Source organism: Schistocerca piceifrons, chromosome 10 (assembly GCF_021461385.2).
Source record: "Schistocerca piceifrons isolate TAMUIC-IGC-003096 chromosome 10, iqSchPice1.1, whole genome shotgun sequence".
Taxonomy (NCBI): Eukaryota; Metazoa; Arthropoda; class Insecta; order Orthoptera; family Acrididae; genus Schistocerca; species Schistocerca piceifrons.
Window position 1 is genome coordinate 290,900 of NC_060147.1, and position 20,513 is coordinate 311,412.

General features: G+C 41.2%; 1 protein-coding gene across 1 annotated transcript; it reads right to left on the reverse strand.

Moving 5' to 3' along the window:
- Positions 1–1,203: 1,203 nt before the first annotated feature.
- LOC124719014 (calexcitin-2-like) lies at positions 1,204–19,960 on the reverse strand. Its single transcript, XM_047244680.1, has 7 exons — positions 19,906–19,960; positions 13,258–13,338; positions 9,972–10,024; positions 6,616–6,735; positions 4,913–5,027; positions 2,415–2,512; positions 1,204–1,320 (listed from the first exon to the last, which is right to left on the reverse strand). Exons 2-7 carry the CDS (start codon positions 13,307–13,309, stop codon positions 1,204–1,206), a joined length of 555 nt encoding a protein of 184 aa, XP_047100636.1. The 5' UTR covers positions 13,310–13,338; positions 19,906–19,960.
- Between the last annotated feature and the right edge of the window lie 553 nt (positions 19,961–20,513).

Sequence of the window (20,513 nt, forward strand, 5' to 3'; positions counted from 1 at the left end):
ACTTAAGCTAGCTAGGAGAATTCCATAATTACCTTTTTGAGGACAATGTACTCGAATCTACCATGCAAATAGTCTTCGAGCCAGTCACGTTTGTCGTGAAACTATTCCCTATGTTTGGAGCTCTTTTCACAGATTACAGTGTCGAATGTTTTCCAGGAACTCTGGAATGTACCTGGTGGCCACCTTGCACACGTCACAGGGCCCTCTGTGTACAGAGGGTGAGTTTTGTTTTCAGTGAGTAATTGTTTCTGAACCTGGACCGTCTCACGACTAAAGCTTGGGCTACCTACTTCTGGTGCTGTGCATGCACCATCTGAGCAGGCACGGTCTGGTAGTCAGTTAAGTCAGACGTCTGACGTGACAGCAGATCAGTGTAGCCACCTTACGCCACACAAACATCGCACTACTTGAAGACAACTACAGAGTCATCACAGGACATTAGAGAAACGAGAAGTATGTCACTGTGTGATAGCTAACTCACAAGACCAGTTCTAGAACTGAATTGCTCCTTTCAGGGTGTCCATATTACTTTGTAAATCACTTAGTGTGGTATGTTTGGGTAACACAAATGACACCTGTTTCTTGTTTAATTTTGCAGGAATGGTGACAGGAACTGAAACCATATTTGTTTGGTATGTCTTTTCTTTATTTTCAACAACTCATATAAATACAAAATATTGTTCAGCACAGAGTTATACATGATCTGCACCACCTTCTTCATTAAATAAAATAATTATCTGTTATATTTGTAAAAACGATTTTCATTTTAACAGAGGAAATTGAGGAATAATTGTGTGTCAGGTCCAGATAAAGTTAACGGAGTGTGTGTGTGTGTGAGGAACTTGCGTGGGGAACATTACTTTGATAACAGAATGAAAACAATAGTGATAATTTGTACAGGCCTATGTCTATGACAGTAATATGCACTTATATGTCTTCTCCTTTTTGTTGCATGAATTTAAGAGAGTCTGGGTCATGGATGTGTGGAGCAAACAGCAGAAGAGATGGCCCTGCCTGGTGACCAATGGATACCATTGCTGTCCCTCATAACATATAACAGCAGAGCAGTAACTGCCGACACTGGGATTAGTGGATCTTCAGCTGTGCACATACATAAGAGAGGGCCATTTCCGTATGCTTTGTCTTCTCATCCCTCCTCCATCATCATTTTCCCTCTTCCTCTGTCTCACTTCCTACAGAAGCCTAATCGAATGAAGTTTTGCCAAAGATGAAGTTTCCTGGAGCTTGAGGGTCCGTTGAAGAGCAGAACTCACTCCACAGCTTCTCGAAGACTTGCGGTGTAACCTTCACAGTCTGATTCTGTAAGAGACACACGAAATTCAGTCTCGGCATAACATTTGTGTGTTTGTTTCTGTGTGTTCAAATTCACATTAATGATAAAATGGTTAATACAGGTATAAAAAATAAAGATAAGAATAAAAAAGAACAGATAACAGTTTACAACAGATGTAAGATGTAGTGAAATGAAAGGAGCAAGTGGTCAAATCAAAATATCTACAACAAGAAAGGCATCTATAGAAGTACAAATACAAAACGCTATATCACGATGTTGACAATGGTTTCTTTCTGTGTATTTGAATCCTTAATGATGAGCCATAATCTCAACAGAGTAGAGGCACTCGAAAGATAGGTTATAAGAAAAGTAGAAATCCATCAAGTCTCATAATTGGTCACTAACGGAATTCAGCATCTTGCATATAAGACAAGAGGACTACTACTTTTAACAGATTTAACTTGTTCTATGAGTTCGTTTAAGCAGATGAAATGGATTTTTGTTGTCAAGGTTTGGCACCTAGTTAGTAAACTGTTTTAAAGGGTCCAGCGGAGGGAAGCGTCATACTTGTGCAGGAGTACAATAAACAGTTTTTTATTTTAAAAAAAAGAGAATAACAGAATAAGTATATGCCTCACACTGTATCTGACCATCTTCACTCGAGTCGTGAAAATTCCAACAAAGACAGCCTGTTCTGGCAACCGCGTTTTGGGACTGAACGGTCGACTTCATAGCTGCTGGGGGTAGCCTGCTAGCAAACTGGGTCTGGAGGTTGAATGTATAAAACGGTGACATGCGACCATTCAGCTACAGCTGTTCATTTCTGAAGACAGTCTACACTCTACACTACTAACAGTGTCAACAACGAGTGTCGCCTGTAATGTGTTAACCCCTACAGCCTGTGGTGAAACCTACATCAATTCCTTTATGTTGTAACAAGCACATTATCGGACATAACGTTCAGACCGCTTTATGAGACGCCTTCACAGAGCGCCTTACAAGTGATGAAGAGCAGTGAGAGTGAGCTACTGTGTCCTCCCCTCTGGTTCCAGAGCTAAGCCGCTGTGAGTGCAGTAGGCTATTCTACTGCCTCGCCTGTTGTCGTCGGAACCAAACTTACGTTGGTGAACTTGCTGAAGGCGTTCTTGCACTCGTCTGCTGAGATGCCGTAGCTGGTGTAGACTTTGACGAACTCGTCCAGGTCGATACTCCCGTCACCTGTGAAAAGGAAAAGGTGGCAACTGTCAGCTCCAAAGGAGTACGCGTTACACAGCAAAGCAGCTAAAATGACGAGTTACGTCCACAGAGCCACGACAATGTGAGATTAGTTAATCCTAGTGCTGAGGTGTAAAAGAAATCATTTTCACTGTACTGCATACTTATAGCAAGTAACACCAAACTTTCTCTTATGTAAACCACTGGGAAGATGGCAAAATTCGTAATATGAAGCACCCAACAGTAAGCACAAATTGTACCCAAGACAAACTTTTGCTACATGGTTATGGCTGAATTGTGACATATACTTCGGCTAATGAGGAAATAACCATAGCCACACCCACGACAGCTCATCTGAGCGATCCTTTCAGATATAAATTGGCACGATACCTACTTATAGTATTTCTCAAACCAAGATGGATATCCTATTATTTCATTTGGAAGAAGCAAACACATACAAGGGAAGACTTTTAATTCATATGAAATTATTAATTGGACGTATTTGCTACAAGATGAACTACAAATCTGCCAAAAAATTAATGCAAATTTTTATACATAGAATTTTCTTACTAAGTTTTAGTTTTCACTTTGCTGAATACAAATTGATCAAAAACCTATCATAAAAGAATGGAAGACGTATAAGTTTTAACCTATGTAAATACAGCCGGCCACAGTGATCTAGCGGTTCTAGGCGCTCAGTCCGGAACCGCGTGGCTGCTACGGTCGCAGGTTCGAATCCTGCCTAGGGCATGGATGTGTGTGATGTTCTTAGGTTAGTTAGGTTTAAGTAGTTCTAAGTTCTAGGGGACTGATTACCACAGATGTTAAGTCCCATAGTGCTCAGAGCCATGTGAACCATTTGTAAATACACCATCTATTCTGCGAACTTTAGGTTTTAAATGAGAAGTTAATTAAAAAACTGAAGCTATCGTTTTCTTTCATTTCAATTTTAATGTCAAAATATATCTACATTAATCTGAATTCAGCTTTGTTTAGAAAGTTGTTAGTAATTTGATATGTTTGTCCTTGTCGAAGATTTCCACGAGGAAATAGTGTATAGAAAGACTGAAGGCATGCCAGTTAGGTGTTTTTTGTTACATTGCTTCAAGATGTCTAAACTGTTCATAATGTATCATTTGTCTGTGAAGAACTAGTCTTGTGTCAGTTCTTGTAAACGTATTTTATGTGGAGAGATTTTGTTTTAGAATATGTGAGTGGAAGAGCTATTATAGTGGATTAAATAGAAATTCGTTCTTTAATTTGCACATATACCAACCCACCTGGGACCCCTGGTCAAGAAGATGTAATTAGTAACTGCAAAGCATCTTCAAGTTCACCAAAAAAATATAAGTACTAAAATTAATTGTTATTTACAATTTTCACTTTGCACAAGGCAAAAGAATTAAAGGCTGCCTTTCTTAAGACCCCATCATTTTTCCGCACTAAGACACATAAGATTCAAATTTGGCTCAAAGGTCCTACATCCTTCTCCTACAATTCTGCGAATTATAGTTGTAATTCATGCTAAAAAGTCATCCCAAGACACAGATACTGAAGCATTGCTGAGGTACACGAAATCTTTTGTATAATTTGCAGAAAGGTAAACATTATGATACACAGGTACGTAGCTTGTGGGGAAAGTTGGAAGTTATGATGGTTTTACTCATCCAGGATTTTTATATTTACTATTAATAACAGTCTTCATCACAATTCATTTATTAAGCTGACCGGTTTCGACCACTACTGTGGTCATCTTCAGACCATTGAGACCACTGAGTGATTCTCCAGCAGATTGAGGTTCCTACTCAATGGTCTGAAGATGACCACAGTAGTGATCGAAACTGGTCACCTTAATGAATAAATCGTGATCAAGACTGTTTTTAATAGTACATATTTGTATCACATTGATCACTATAGTGTATTCAAAAGTAATCAAGATTTTTATGTCTAGGATGATGCGTGTTTTGTGAAAGCTATAAGGTATAACTGATTAAATTACAGTTTCCTACAGACATATGAGTCTCAACTTTATCTTCGATAGCGATAGTAGCTGAAGTAAAGAGTTAAAATTATTTGCCAACACCAGAACTTGAAACCGGGTCCCCCACTGCAGTGGTGTGCAAACCGCCACACCACTGCAGAAGGCGTGACTTAGGGTTTGTGTTAGGGAAAGCCTTGGACTAGGGCAGTGTGTCCTTTGGTGTGAGCCATAGTGTCACAGCCGTGTAGTGGTTAGCACTGTGTCTAGTAAGCGGACGACCTGGGTTCAAGACCTGACTTAGGCACAAATTTTAATTCATTACTCCAGCTTCTATCCATATTATTAGCATTACAATTATAATGCAAGAAAGAAGGGTTCTGCTAGAGGAACCTTCTCCGTGGACGTCCAGCCCGCTACTGTACCTGAGGCGTCGACGTGCTGGAACATGAAGTCCCGGTAGCGGCTCTGCCAGTGGAGCGCCGAGTCGCCGCCCTTGGCGAAGTCGTCCCACATCTGGATCCACTCCGCCTCGCTCACCTGCCAGTGGGCACACGTCAGGCAATCAGTGGCCAGCGGTAAACAAATGGGGAAAACGACTGTGACTTCTCCGTGTGACGAAAATTAGTTTTGCTGCCACCGCTCGATGGAAATATCGGCTACTGCACACGTCTCCAAGTTAATGCGTGTATGTGTTTGTAGGTAATGCAAGCACTATGGTGAAGGTGAGCAAAGAAGCATACATTGTGAAAACAGTAAGCGAATTTTTTGTGAAAGTTACTGACTGATGTCGCAAAATAGTCTTAGATTTAATCTTTGAAAAATGTAGTTCATTCACTTTTGTACTGTCAAAAATATCTCACTTCCTGTTAATCTAGTGCATCAAGAAGAAATAATAAAGAGCGTAGAAAACTTCGAGTTCGTCGGTGTTTGTATTGGCGAAAACTTAAATGGAAGCAACCATATACATCGACCGAGAAAGGGGGTGAGAAGGTTCACACACGGGACTCGCATTCAGGAGAACGACGGTTCTACACGCATCCGATCATCCCCATTTAGGTTTTCTGTGATTTCCCTAAATTGCTACACGTAAAAGCCGCGATGGTTACTGTGAGAAAGCACGGCCGAATTCCTTCCCCATCTTCCCCTAGCATGATGGGGCTGAGGGCCTGCTGTTTGGCCCCTTTCCTCAAATCAACGCTCCAACTGACCATACACAGGATGTTTGGGGGATAACTACCCATGTCGCAGCATTCTGCAAAACATTACATCAGTGTTTACATCACTGACAACCTAATAGCTACAGCTGTTAGGAGTAATATGTTTTTTCTAGACTGGGTAGTCCCTGCAGGTACTCGTACTAGTAGCATTAACAAGTCATCAGTATTTGTATTCTCCCAGCCAGCATGTCAGCTATCAATGTGTGGACACAAAACAAACAGTTAACACAGACAGGTGTAGTCAACTACATGGAACAGTTGCGACCATGCCCGAAACATCAGATAGTAAATTATGTGACATGTTTGTCGGAAGACCAATAGACACAAAGAGAGAAAGAACGAAGAGTGTTACAGAATATCTCACTTACAAGATGGCTATACACTGCGCAGCCCCGGAAATTCCAGAAGCGGACAGAAATTAGTTGCAGCACGAGATGCGAAAACTGACCCGTCGAGAGCGATGACGGTATTTAAGTTATAAATAATCGCTGTTTTTCGGGATTTGTACAGTCTTGGCTATTTTTTTACTTTTTACTAATAACTCATGTTAAAAACCGACATGTCAGTTTACCACAGCAGCAGTGCTAACATTTTTATTTTTAATAAATAGTTTTTTTAGAAAAACAGGTACTGTTTATTTCAACATTTTTATTATTCTGAGATACTCAGGTATTGTAGAAAATGGGAAAGGTGATCAGAGGTTTTTAATTAGAAAAAATTGGGATCAAAGGCGTGACAGAATAACAGGTATGGCCTCACTCGGACAATAATGTGGTTGTTGGTGAGTGGCATGGCCTACTAGACGGTGTTGATACACAAGGGCAAGACCCGCCCCCCACCTGGCCTGTGCGCTTTGCTTTGGAGCCTCCAGCCCCCAGCCTCCAGCCCCCAGCCTCCAGCCTACTCACCTCCCCGTCGCTGTCGGCGTCCGCCCTCTGCTGCAGAGCCTGCCACACCTCCAGCAGGGCGCCCCGCGTCTTCTGCTGCTCCGCGCTGCCCTCGGGCCAGCCGCGGCTGCGGCAGATTTTCTGGAACACGGCACAGCTGTGGTCACACCCACCTGCCCACCTCTGGTGCAACACCTCCGCTCACCAAAACCTACCCCTCAAATAACGACTACTATCCTTTTCTGTTTTCTACTCTGAATAGTGTCACTGATAAGTACTTCTGGGGTTTCAGATGTTGACTGCCGTAAAAAGAACAAGACGTACAGAAAATAGTCACTTGTAAGTGAATATAGTGTGTCTCCAAGTTTCTAACTCGCCTGACAGGTTGTGTATATGGCCACCATTTGTGATGCAACAAATGTCAATGTCCTCCGTCTCGCTGTCACAGATTGCATGGTAAGGCACGATGACAGCTCACTTTCGATGAGTTTTTGTTGGGTTGCCTGTCTGGGGCGTGAACTTTCTTTTTTTAATCAATGTGACGGTATGGAGCAAACGATTGCTTTACTCATTCTGACGTGCCGAGCCCACAGTGCACCTATGCCACAATGCGTATCACCTATCGAAACTCGCAGTGACACTCTGTTTGTTGATATGTAGACACAAAATTTTCCTCTACCTGTTGTAGTTTTCAAGCTGATGTCTCCTGAATTGCCAGAGAAACTAAAAAAATGCTGTAACTTGAATATACGAAATCTCCGGATTCTTACATAAAGTTTGTGTTTTCAACTGCCATTCAGGACAGACACCTGATGACAATAGTGTTAATAGTTCATGCAGATACATTTTCTATACTATTTCTGTAATGCAATTTTCTAACTTTATGATTCACCTCAAACTCTTATCAATTCAACCTTGACTATAATCGATTCTCCTAGTAGTGCATTAGAACAAATACTTCATTCTCCTCTTTGAAGCAAATGTTTTATGTTTACCCAAATCTTCCTGTTTCGAAAGTTATTGTTACTCAAATTAACTGTACTGAATTTTTCAATCTTTAAGACATAATCTTTTGGAAATTTAAGTTTAGTTTTGAGTCACCTAACTTGCTCTATCCGAAAATATATAACTTTGCTAGAATAACATGTTGGTATCGGAAATACTGCAGTTACAAACTAAAGAGTTTGCAGATCATTCTTGGGTGGTTTTTGTGGTTCCATCTGCGCTCCAAAACTTTTGACCCCCCCCCCCCCCCAAGATAGTACCAATCAATTTTATAACATACAGCACGTAGTTACACAAATATAGTTCAGTCTCTAATTTGTTTATGTACTTCTTACTGTTTGCGTCTTTTACATTAGTATCTAAAATGTAATAGTCTCACATATTACACTTTGTAGTATCTCCCACCCACCCGTCCTTAAACAGGCATTGTGCACAAAGCTAGCATCAGCTGGTAGCCAGAATTCAAAAGGTTAAGTCAGTGAGTTGGTGAGTCCTAATGGCCAGGTTTTGTTTCGGTCCAGTTCTGCACTTGTCGAGTTGCTTATCAGTTAGTTGTCTGTACAAGTGTGAACTGCAGTTGTGAATTCGTATTACAAACAAGAAAACATTGTTGTTACTGCCCTGCTAACTTATTTTCTCTGTAGGTGAGTAGCATTACTACCATCTCTTCGTTGTTGGAGATTCTTCTCAGACAAACTGTAGTGTGCGTACTGTAAGACCTTCAGTAGACACACCATCAGATTATTTGACTTGTCGCTCTAACGAAGTAGGTGAGTGTCAGCAATATGTCTCGTGGTCTTATCGTGGTGTGTTTATCTTCTGCCATTAGGTCAGACGATAGAAATGCCACTTGCACGCTTAGAGTAGCAGATTGACAGTGACCACATTTAAACAGAACTTGATTAATTTTCACACACATTTACGAAAATAATAACAATCATAAAAATATCTTAACTTGGTTCTGGATGCTATTTACAATTGACAATCTGAGGTTCCTTTGGGTCTTGGTACGTTAATCTTATTCTCATATCTCTGATACTTAACAAAGTGTCTATGCATTTATCTTCATGGCTATGTAGAGGAATATGATAATCTTATTAGGCGCAGACTGAAACTTGACAACAGACTAATGCACACTGACTAATCTGAGGTCTGTACACTCGTAATAATACCTCGAGCGTTCATGTATCACTGTGTGAGTGTGATTCGCGAGGAGAAAAGGTTCTTCGTTAGCAGCAAGCTCATTGGCTGCATTACATATTAATACGCGGATCGGCGGAAGCGGAATTTGGTCCATCTCTAAGACAGCGCCATCTCGTAGTGCGGAGACGGACGAGCGCTGCGCCTGCGCTGTTGTGCTTAGCGGAGCGCGCTCTAATGGGAAAGTTGTGTACGCGCTGACTACGTGGAACTACGTACACAACACAAACCTTCAACTAGAGACGGCTGACTGGATGACTGGAGTGTATTTCCCTTCTGTTTCGATTCGTTTACTAGTCAACTCCGGAAAGTGTGCGAGTTGCTTTACATCACCTACTTGCACAGTGTGTTGGCAGAGCAAATTTGGCGTTAGGTTGCGTTGATGACAACGTCTTGTTTACGTGAACGGTAGACTGTGGTACGGTTTTGAACAGCTATTGACCAGAGGGAATACCAAAGGAAATAGGTTGCTATTTACAAAAGACGCACAGCCCTTCATGGGTTCGTAACGAACAAAGTTACAAGTAATGCTGGCTGATGTTTCCCTGCAGCTAATCAAAATTTCTTTCTGGACAAAAAGTTATTCGGGGTAGTCCACAAGTCACTGTGCTCGGCTTCCTCCGGTCTATCCAATGGGCGCGCTAAAACGTCTCCTGTCGTTACTCTGCGTCACGTGAGAGACGTTGCGAGCAGCGTTTGTTTGTTTGGCATGACTTGAGTTACACGTTGCGAAAAGGGATCTGCTAACATCTACCGAAACAAAAACCAAAATGGCTTTGCACGCTTGTTGTGCAATTTTAGCCCCATACGATACGTAGCCTTTTTTATATCTGTTAGTGAACCACAAACATCTGCTTATTTGTGCAGATTTTCAAGATCCTTAGAATATAATGACCTTTACTCAAATTTGTGTTAGCATCTACAACGTGCATGCTCCACTTGATGTTATTCTGGATCCACACGCCCAAGAGTTTAGTCTCGTTACTGTTTGCTACGGGTTAACTTTAATAGTGACCCTCGGATGTAGATCACTTATAAGTTCTACTATTGTTATATTGATATTTATAATTACTTGGTTCATGTCAGATTGATCATTAATTTCAAAACTTCTGACAATGCCCCCTTGACTGGAGCAGAAAATTCTTCAGCACATATAAATAAAATATAATTACCTCAATGGCCATCTCAAAATCCTTCTTGTCAATCGTGCCGCTCCTGTTGACATCTGGAAAAAAGAGGCAAAATGAGATGCTTCAAGCTGTATTTCTCAGTAGCTGTGGCTATATTTGCTAAGCACGAAACCAAACTTCTTTCCACTTACTCAAGATTACTCTTCCTTTATTTCCTCACCCCTTCCCCCTTGATGACAACTCTACGAAATCCCGCATTTTAGAAGATTCTTTTATTGCGACTAGTGCCAATGTTGTGACAGATTGCGATGTAAAACAACGGTCCGACTGCTGCAAAAGCTGAATATCGCACTCGCAAACGCTGTCAGCACCGAAACAACGAGGACTGAACTCATACTGGAGTGTGGAGCAACGGGAGAATGTGTGCTCGTCCGACACTCGGTCCACACTGCTTCCAACTTCTGGTCGAGATTACGTCCCACGTGTGCAGCACTGTAGGGTTGGCTGATGACGTGGACACCCACATCGCGGTATTCCGTGGGCCACGTGGTCACTCTCTCCACGGTCCTACTACTGCCAAGGATCGTTTGACCATTTTGTTCCCCAATGGCGGTGCTGCGCCCCAAGACGACTCGGCCCATGTCCACACCTCTCCCACCCTCCAGGACTGACATGTGAGCCCGAGGATGAATCGTAACACCTCACCTCGCCACCACATTAACCCCATCTCAATATTATTGACCCTTTGTGGTCTGCTTTTGAGAGAAGAGTGCGTGAACGATATTCCTCTCAGTCTCAACTTGCCTATATTTTCCGGGAGGAATGGCATAAAATCGACTTGAAAACCATGCAGGACCTGTATTTATGCACCCTGAGGTCATGGGAAGATGTTTCGAATGCCAACGGTTTCCCTGCAGTGTATTAGGCGCGGTGACGTGTGGCGTTTTTGTGGTTTCCTCCTGTATAGAGACCTGCTGTCCAAGGCCAATGAACTGGGACCCAACCACATAGAAGGGGAAGAGCAAGTACACGCACGATGAAATGGCAGGTATGATGCTGTGCCAGGTTGCCTCCAGAGTTGCTGAGATGCTTGGGAGACACGGCTGAATTATTCCAGATAGTGTGACAGATATATGAGAGAGGAGAAATACCAACACGCTTCAACAATTAATTAATACCGATTCGAAAGGAGGCAATTGCTGATAGGTGTGAACGGTATTGAATTATCAATGTGATTACTCACGCTTGCAAAATAATCAGAGGAATGGAAAAACAGGTAGATGCCGACCTCGTGGATGATCAGTTTGGGTTCCAGAGAGATACTGTAACTAGCGCGGTATTTGCAGATTTAGTGAAAGTTTTCACAATGCTGATGGAATACACTATTTGAAAATCTGAATGCAACAAGGATAAAATGCAGGGAGCGGATGGGTTTTTACAACTCGTACTGAAACCAGATGGCAGTTGTAAGAGTTGAGAGGCATGAAAGGGATGCACTGGCTGAGAATGGACTTGTACAGGGTTGTAGCTGATCTGCGATGTTATGTCACCTGTACATTCAACAACCTGTGAAGAAGACCGAGGCGAAATTTCGAAAGGTCATTACAGTTCAACGAAAAGCTAAAATTATTAATGCAACGAGTAAGCTAAAATCAGAAACAGTAAATGTTGCGATATGCGTGGAGGAAGATTTAAGTAATAACAGAAAGATAAACTGAGACTCTCAGTAAATAAGAGCGGAATAGGTTGTCGCTAAGGAAGGTGGTAGGAAGTAGAGAATTTTTATTACACTGAAACTATGAACATGAGTATTTATAATATCGAGACGGAGGGCATTCACTACAGTAACACGAGAAAGAGGTGAACAGTAATGCCCTACAATTTTTTACGTAAACATTATGTAGGCTTTTTAGTAAACCAAACGTTGCTAACATTCTACATGTTTCTTCTTCACGTGTACACATTTATTTCTCAACATAGTCACCCTGGCGACGAACGCATTTCTCCCAACGAGAGACCACTTTGTTGATACCGTCACTGTAGAGTGCCTGACCTTGTTGACGGAACCACGACCTCACCTCTGCGTGCACCGCTTCGTCACTGTCAAAGTGAGCTCCTCGAAGGTGTTCGTAAGTTTTGGAAAGAGATGAAAACCTGATGGGGCCGAGTTGGAGCTGTGTGGAGGGTGATCGACGACGGTGAACCCGAGGCATCGAAAAGCTGCAGATAAGGCTGCGATCGTGAGTGGTCTGGCGTTATCGTGCTTTAGGTGAGGCTGATCCATGTGTGGACAAAGGCTTTAAAGTCAAAACCCGATTACAACACGTTGTTTCTCACGCACCGCCAGAGTTACGTTAGCTTTTGACCAACATTGTATCAATAAGTGTGTGCATTTGATTTCTTTGCTATTGTAATTACGATTATGAAAAATTTTAACAAATATGTATTGCCCACTGCCCAAAACAATTTGTAAAATTTTTTTTGCGGGGAATATGGGGGCTATGTAAGTAGGCTGTTTATGTTTTCTTTATGTAAGTAGGCTGTTTATGTTTTCTTATTGGCAACGTTACGTAGCGCTCTATATGAAAATCACTGGCTGTGCTGTGTGCAGTCTGTGGCTAGTTTGCATTGTTGTCTGCCATTCTAGTGTTGGGCAGCGGCAGCTGGATGTGAACAGCGCGTAGCGTTGCGCAGTTGGAGGTGAGCCTCCAGCAGTGGTGGATGTGGGGAGAGAGATGGCGGAGTTTGGAAATTTGTAAGACTGAATGTCATGAACATGTATATTATGGTTTTTCAACACTATTAAGGTAAATACATTGTTTGTTCTCTATTAAAATCTTTCATTTGCTAACTATGCCTATCAGTAGTAAGTGCCTTCCGTAGTTTGAATCTTTTATTTAGCTGGCAGTAGTGGCGCTCGCTGTATTGCAGTAGTTCGAGTAACGAAGATTTTTGGTGAGGTAAGTGATTTGCGAAAGGTGCAGGTTAATGTTCGTTAGGGCCATTCCTTTGTAGGGATTTCTGAAAGTCAGATTGCGTTGCGCTAAAAAATATTGTGTGTCAGTTTAAGCACAGTCTTGTATAAATTGTTCTAAGGGGACGTTTCAAGTTTATTTAGTTAAAAAAAAGGTTCAAGAATTTTCACATGACAATTTCGAGGGCTTTACTTTTCAGCACGTCCCCGTGTGGGAAATGAGGTGCGGCATGAAAAAGAAATTATCTGTTGTGACCAGAAAATTTGTCATTTCGCAAGCTTCAGTTGTACCAATATGCGGGTAATTGTAGCAATTTTGTTGTATACAATCAATAATTATGCCAGATGACTCACCGAAGAATACGTGGAAGACGTACATCAGTTTCTTCTTCCTGAAGTCTGCCATCGCTCTGTTTTTGGTGTTGTATTAACTTCCTGCAAGAAGCAAATAGAGCAGCTGAAGTGTGTTGACCCATGTACTAATTCTCATATGAAAAACAAGAGTTCTGTTTTCAAATTAACAGTTAATATTAATTGAAAGTGAGTGTAAAATAAAACAATAGCTGAAATTGCTAAAACCGAACGAGGCTCCACGGCTTAAAGGAATCCCTACGCCGGTCTGTTGTGTTACATCAGAACGTATCCTGAGTTCAAACAAGTAACCCCCTCCCCGCCGGACAGGGCAGTCTCGGGGCTGAGGGATTCCTCCAGCCCCGACCAGCATTACACTCGCTACCACAGGTACGCTAACCAGCGACAGTACAGCCACATCTGGTGCCAAACGAAATATGTGACTGGAATGAGGATATTTGTTTACTTGTTAGCGTGTAGAGAAGTCTGAAACTGCACAAAGCGCCGTGCAGAGTTGTACCAAAGTAAAATTCCATCAAGAACATCACTAAATTGTGAAAGAGCATTTCCTCGCTAATGCGTAGCTTTAGGTGGGGGACGCCTCTCGAAAACTACTCCCTAACCAAATCAATAAACCAATATTCAGATAAGCATAACCAAGCCATTTAAACTATTACCACTGCATGAAACTAAACATACAATTAAATCTTATAACGGTGACTGCAAATCTAAGTAATGCTGTTTCCTTCCTTCTTGTGTTTTCTGCAACCTGGGACGCCAGCCGGATATGTTGTGTTCGGTATGCAAGCACGAAGCATTTTGCACGACAAAACAATATCTTGTCAGGCGCTTACGCTGCCATGTGGCACGAACGAATAATTTGTGTATCGAGTCAGGCTGTATACTCATGAACGGCCCATTATACAAACACAGAGGCTTTTAAAGTTCTATTGGTGAAGAATTATCACTGAAAACGTAGTTTGCTTATCGCAGAGATCTTTTTGTAATCCCAGAACCCTTGCTATGTGATCACTACGGCCGTTAAAACAGTCGTGGGAAGTTAGCACCCCTTTTTCGAGAAATATACATTTTTTTCACAGTTCTTGTTAGATGTGCCATAGTTCTAGAGTTCTTTGTACAAAATTTCAATAGTTCCGCAGAATTTGGCGAGGAAAACAACATTCGAAAAAATTTTCATATCGAAAACATTCTTCGTCAATTTTCGCAAATTGTAAAGAAGTACAACAGTTCTGAGCACAGTTATGAGCAGAACTCCAAGAGTTCTATCGAAAACCCAAGTAACATTTTTTTGTGCAGCTAATAGTTTACGAGATAATGGCAATTTAAAGAGAAAATCTTTTCACTTACTGTGAAGTTGGACACTTTTTTTCAGAAATATATACTTTTTTCAGAGTTCTTGTTAGATAAGTCATAGTTATAGAGTTCTCTGTACAAAAATTCAATAGTTCTGCAGAATTTAGCGAAGAAAACAACAATACTCGAAGAATTTTCGTATCGAAAACATTCTTTGGCAATTTCCGCAAAATGTAAATAAGTACAGGAGTTCTTAGCACAGTTCTGAACAGAGCTCCAAGAGTTCTTTCGAAAATCCAAGTAACATTTTTTACTACAGCTAATATTTTACGAGATAATTGCATTTTAATGAGAAAATCTTTTCACTTACTGTGAAGTTGGCACCATTTTTTTTCAGAAATATATATTTTTTTCAGAGTTCTTGATAGATGTGGCATAGTTCTAGAGTTCTTTGTACAAAATTTGAATAGTTCCGCAGAATTTAACGTAGAAAACAACAATACTCGAAAAAAATTTCGTATAGCAAACATTCGCAATTTTCGCAAAAAGTAAATTCGGACAACAGTTCTGAGGGCATTTCTGAACAGAACCCCAATAGTTCTATCGAATATCCTAATTACAATTTTTTGTGCAGCTGACACGTTACGAGATAATTGCAATTTAAGGAGGGAACTTACTGTGAAGTTGGAATCCTTTTCTTCAGAAATATATATTTTGTCAGAGTTCTTGATAGAAATGTAACAGTTCTAGAGTTACTTGTACAAAATTTGAATAGTCCTGCAAAATTTAGCGAAAAAAACATCAATATTCGAAAAAATGTTCGTATCGAATACATTCTTTGTCAATTTTCGCAAAAAGTAAATTCGTACAACAGTTTGAACAGAACACCAAGAGCTCTATCTAAAATCCTAATAATATCTTTTTGTGGCGATGATAGTTTATACGGTAACTGCTTTGTTGTTAGACCCACTTTCTCCGCAGAAAAAGTAAATTCGTTCAACAGTTTTGATGAACAGTTATGGTTAACACCTCAAGACTTCTATCGATAATCATAATAAATTTTTTTGTGGTTATGATAGTTTGTATGGTAATTGATTAATTGTGGGGCACACTTACTCAAAAAAAAAAAATGTCTGTTCGTATGTTCTGATGCCAGCTCTGGATAGCATTGTAAGAGTTCTATCGAAAATACTAGTAACATATTCTGTGCAGGTAATTGCTTACGTAGTAACTGCCTTTATTAAGGAATGCTTATGAGCATTTCCCGTGAAGTTTGAACCCCTTTTACGATAAATATAGATTTTTTCATAGTTCTTGATATATATGCAATAGTTCTAGATTTCCCTGCTCAAAACACGAATAGTTCTGCAGAATTTCGGGAAGAAAACAATAACTCGGCAAAATTTTGGTATGGTAAAAAATTATTTGTCAGTTTGGAAAAATAAATTTGTATAACAGTTCTGTTGGCAGTTCTGGATAGCACCGGAAGAGTTGCATTGAAAATGATGAGAACATTTTTGTGGCGATAATAATTTATACAATAATTGTATCAGAAGGAAAGGGTTCCTGAATCAGCTATGTTATACAATGTTGTTTTCTTCGCTAAATTTTGCAAACTATTGAAATTTTGTACAGAGAACTCTATAACTATGACTTATCTATCAAGAACTCTGAAAAAAATATATACTTCTGAAAAAAGGGCGCCAACTTCACAGTAGGAGCTCTTCTGGAATTCTTAATTACGTTGCAATTACCTCTTAAACTATTACCTGCATAAAAAAATTCTACTACGATTTTCGATAGAACTCTTCACGTGGTGTCCAGAACTGTCATAAGAACTGTTGTACGAATATATTTATTTTTTCCGTAGACAAAGTGTGTCCCACATTAAATCAATTTATCTCATAAACTATTGTCAACATAGAAAAATGTTGTTGGGATTTTCGATAGAGCTCTTGGGTATCTGTTCAGAACTGTCCTCAGAACTGTTGTACAAGTTTAATTTTTTTGAAAATTGACAAAAAATGTTTTCGATACGAACATTTTTTCGAATACTGTTGTTTTCTTCGCTAAATTCTGCAGAACTATTGAAGTTTTGTACAAAGAACTCTAGAACTATGCCATATCTATCAAGAGCTCTGAAAAAAATATATATTTCTGAAAAAAAGGGTGCCAACTTCACAGTAAGTGAAAAGATTTTCTCATTAAAATGCAATTATCTCGTAAACTAATAGCTGCACAAAAAAATGTTACTTGGAATTTCGATAGAACTCTTGGAGCTCTGTTCAGAACTGTGCTCAGAACTCTTGTACTTATTTACATTTTGCGGAAATTGCCAAAGAATGTTTTCGATACGAAAATTTTTTCGAGTATAGTTGTTTTCGTCGCTAAATTCTGCAGAACTATTGAAATTTTGTACAAAGAACTCTAGAACTATGCTACATCTATCAAGAACTCTGAAAAAAATGTATATTTCTGGAAAAAGGGGTGCTAACTTCACAGGACTCGTTAAAACCATATTTACGCTTCAGATTCGATATTACGTGGATATTTTGCTTGCATACGTACGGTGACTTTGAACCTCTGGATCTGGGTAACGGACCCTGATATCGAAAAAACTTTCACAGTTTCTCGAAAATCCTCTTAAGGACTTATTGTAAAAATTTTGGTGTTTCACCATGAACAGAAATTATAGTAATGGCCTGAGCCTTGGTGAAAATTGTTGTTTTGAAGAGCGTGCCGCAGCGCGTAGTGTGAAGCAGTCGCCCTCCGTTTCCGGCGGTGGCGCCGCTGTGGCATTCGCAGCTCTTTGGTGTCTCCCTCTGGTGGGAAAGTGACAAAGGTTGTCCGTTCACGTGCATTTGAGGGGCGCTATGAGTTCGCCAGCTAGGCAGTCTGGATCAGTCTCTCGTCCTCAATTTGCTAGTCTGTCTCTCGTCCGAATTTGTGAGGCAGTTAATGTCTGTCTGTCGTCCGAAGTGCTAGCATGTCATTCGTTCGGATCAACCTTTAAAGCCGGATAAATGAGAGTCTTTCCACTCCGCCAGTAAGAGAACTCAGCGAGTGGTCGCCCGGTCGGGGCTGAGTTCCTGCATCTGAGTCTGCGCGTTAGGCCGCCAGCCTGCTCGAGTTGCCCGGGCGACGGTCATTGGCGGTTGGATCGGTCGTTTGGTCGGTCCATCCCGCACTGAGACACGAGATGACTTGTCCGCCTGGAGCGTCGGCGCATGTGAGGTCGCCACGTGAGTCCAGTGGGCCGCGCCTATAGCGAGGGGTAGTGGCTTCGCGGCCGACACGAGAGCAACAGGAGTCAACCCACGACGTCGGTCTGGCCGGTGCGAGCTGCGACGCCGTGAGACGGGAGATCGGCGCGCCTTCCTGCGTCTGTCGAAGCGGCTGGAGCGGACGATTCGGGAGAGCGATTTGGGAGTGCTGCGCCAGGTCTTCTCCAGAAATTGCAGTTTATTAGAAGTTAAGTGATTGGTGATATATTGTTTCATTTACTTGTTAAATTCTACTTGTTTTCTTGGTGAGGTCACCAGCCTCTTTCTTTTGGGGTCGTCCCACCATTCTTCTCCGTTTACTCACCCGCGGGAAGGTGGTTGTTTATAAATTGGGTGGTCCGTTTTTCCCTTGTGGAGTAGCGGCGGGTTAGAACAACCTGCGGTTCGGGTTGTTCGGTAATTTCCCTATCAATCTGCCGTACGTTAGTAGCTGCCTCTGTCATGTTTGTCGGATTTGGTGTATTAACGAATTTATTGCTTGGAGTGTAACGGCCCAATACCTGAAATATGTTTTGATCTTTGGAAAATTGAATATTATTGCCTGTGATCTTGAGAGGCGGTATCCGTGTACTGTAGAACATCTTAACTATTGTTTGGCCAACCTTGTAGAATTTTACATAAGATTGCATTTAATGGGCTTTTATTTAAATGGTCATTTTAGTATATAAAGTTGCCACCCTTCCACCGTGAGACTTTTCTTAGAAGTTAAATCAACTTGCACCTTCGGTGGCAAAGTTAATATTTTAATTTTAGTGTTTTGTACCATTTCTATCCCTCCTACGGGGTGCATAGGTTCTGTGCTTGTGTGAATTGTTAAAACTTTTGTTTTAAAGTAATCTGCTGCGTCGCAGATTTGCACCAGTGTAGTCTTTCGGAGGTTATTGTGAAAGGTCGTAACTACGGCCGTGTCAAAAGGGAGCGGCAAGGTTCTCAGCCCGCAAGCTGATTCAGTCAAACAGTTCTTTCTTTCTGCCTCTGAATAAATTGTAACTTGATATTTAGAAGGTGCTTTCTGATTATAATTCCAAATCTGTTTCTTTTTCAAAAAAGATTTAGGCACCATTAAAGTGAATAAATTACCATTTGTTAAAAAGGAATTTGCTTATGATTTCATCAGTTACTCCTTGGCAACTACTTCAACGCTCACATTGTGTGGTTAAATGTGTTAATGTTCTTGATGAGTCGCTAGTAAGTGGAACAAATTATTACGAATATTTTTTGAAAATAAAACACGGTTCATGGCCATTTGGACAATTTCAACTTTTGGTGCACAAAATTCGTGATTTTTCTGGTGTATCTAGGTAACGGATTCAGGTTGTCGAAAATGGGTAAATGGTGTTTCTAGATAAATTTCTAAAGAGTGTGTAGTCAAAACCTGACAGTTTTATTGTGGTTAGTTATTTAGATAACAGCAGACCATGGTGCAAAAACGGTTGAAAACCGATTTTTGCCATTTTGTACGTAAGTGCTGTAACTTTTTAATTTCTGAATCTTGGTAACACAAATGATATCGAAAAAGTTTCCAAGTTCCCAGAAAATAGTTTCTTAAGATCACACGTATAGTTGGATGTGGAAATCCCCACAATAGATACTTTTCGTGGCGAAAACTTACGATTTTTGGAGGCTTTCTAAGGGTCCGTCGATCAACAAATGTTCTTTTGTAAAGCAACTAATGTGTACCATAGACCATACCTCAAAAGAACCAAACGATTAGCTCAATGTACCTGGGCTGGAGGACGTATGTAATGTTTAAATTTCGACCCTGTACTCTAGGATAGCTAGAGGGAAGCTTTTTTTCCAAAAGGTATACCGAATGGTCGCTAGGCCGAGAGCTAGGTGAAATACTTTACCCGTTATCTGTGATCAACAGAACCCTAGATATTAGCCCACGAAAAATCGTACTTGCGCTAGCGGCTTTGTGGAAGACTGTCGAACTCTGGCCGATGACGTGTTTTTAAAGGGATTAGTCTATACAACCGCCTCCCAAAATATTTACACATTAATCCTGAAATACTGTACAGTCAGATGTTGATACTGGATATTTCCCGCATACCTGTTGCCGAAGAGAAGCTGCGAACAGGAGGCTCCAGTTGGAAGACGACTCGGCTACCGGATGCGCGGGCCAGGTGTCCAGCTGACAGCTGCCGTCCACTGCGGTGAATATATAGGCGGGCGAGTGACGTACAAGAGCCGCTCTGAGTGTTTGTGAGGGGATAATGGGCGTAATTAAGACAGCGCTATCGGGAGACACGCAGAAGCGCATTGCTCGATGAGGCTCCGTCGTCTCGAGAGCAGATTATCTCGAGTGCTGTCTCCATATCGGAGAGATAACAGCGAGCATGGAGAGCTGCTGCAGCCCTGGATTACGTAATTTACGACGAGATGGAGCTGTCTAGATGACGCCATGCAGCACATTAAATTTTTCCAATTACCCAGTAGCGCTTCGAGTGCCATCGTTATCTAGAGCAGCTACGGCCCGACATTCGTATCAACCACTCGCTCGTGTTTTTATCCCACTTTCCTGTTATTCTGGGTGGGAATGCGCGCACAGCACCCCCACTTTACAAAGAGCGAAGAACGGCTGCAGGGAATGACAGCTCACGTCCGTCTGTTACACGAGGGTCCTGGGCATATTGTCAGGCCTGATATGATTACAGCCGC

What these genes read in the sequence shown, in the direction of transcription:
- LOC124719014 (XM_047244680.1), bottom strand. Translation starts at nt 13,309, where the DNA reads ATGGCAGACTTCAGGAAGAAGAAACTGATGTACGTCTTCCACGTATTC. An exon ending in ATTTTGAGATGGCCATTGAG is followed by an intron (nt 6,736 to 9,971) that starts GTAATTATATTT and finishes GCCGTGTTCCAG; the next exon opens with AAAATCTGCCGCAGCCGCGG. An exon ending in ACGCCGACAGCGACGGGGAG is followed by an intron (nt 5,028 to 6,615) that starts GTGAGTAGGCTG and finishes GCCCACTGGCAG; the next exon opens with GTGAGCGAGGCGGAGTGGAT.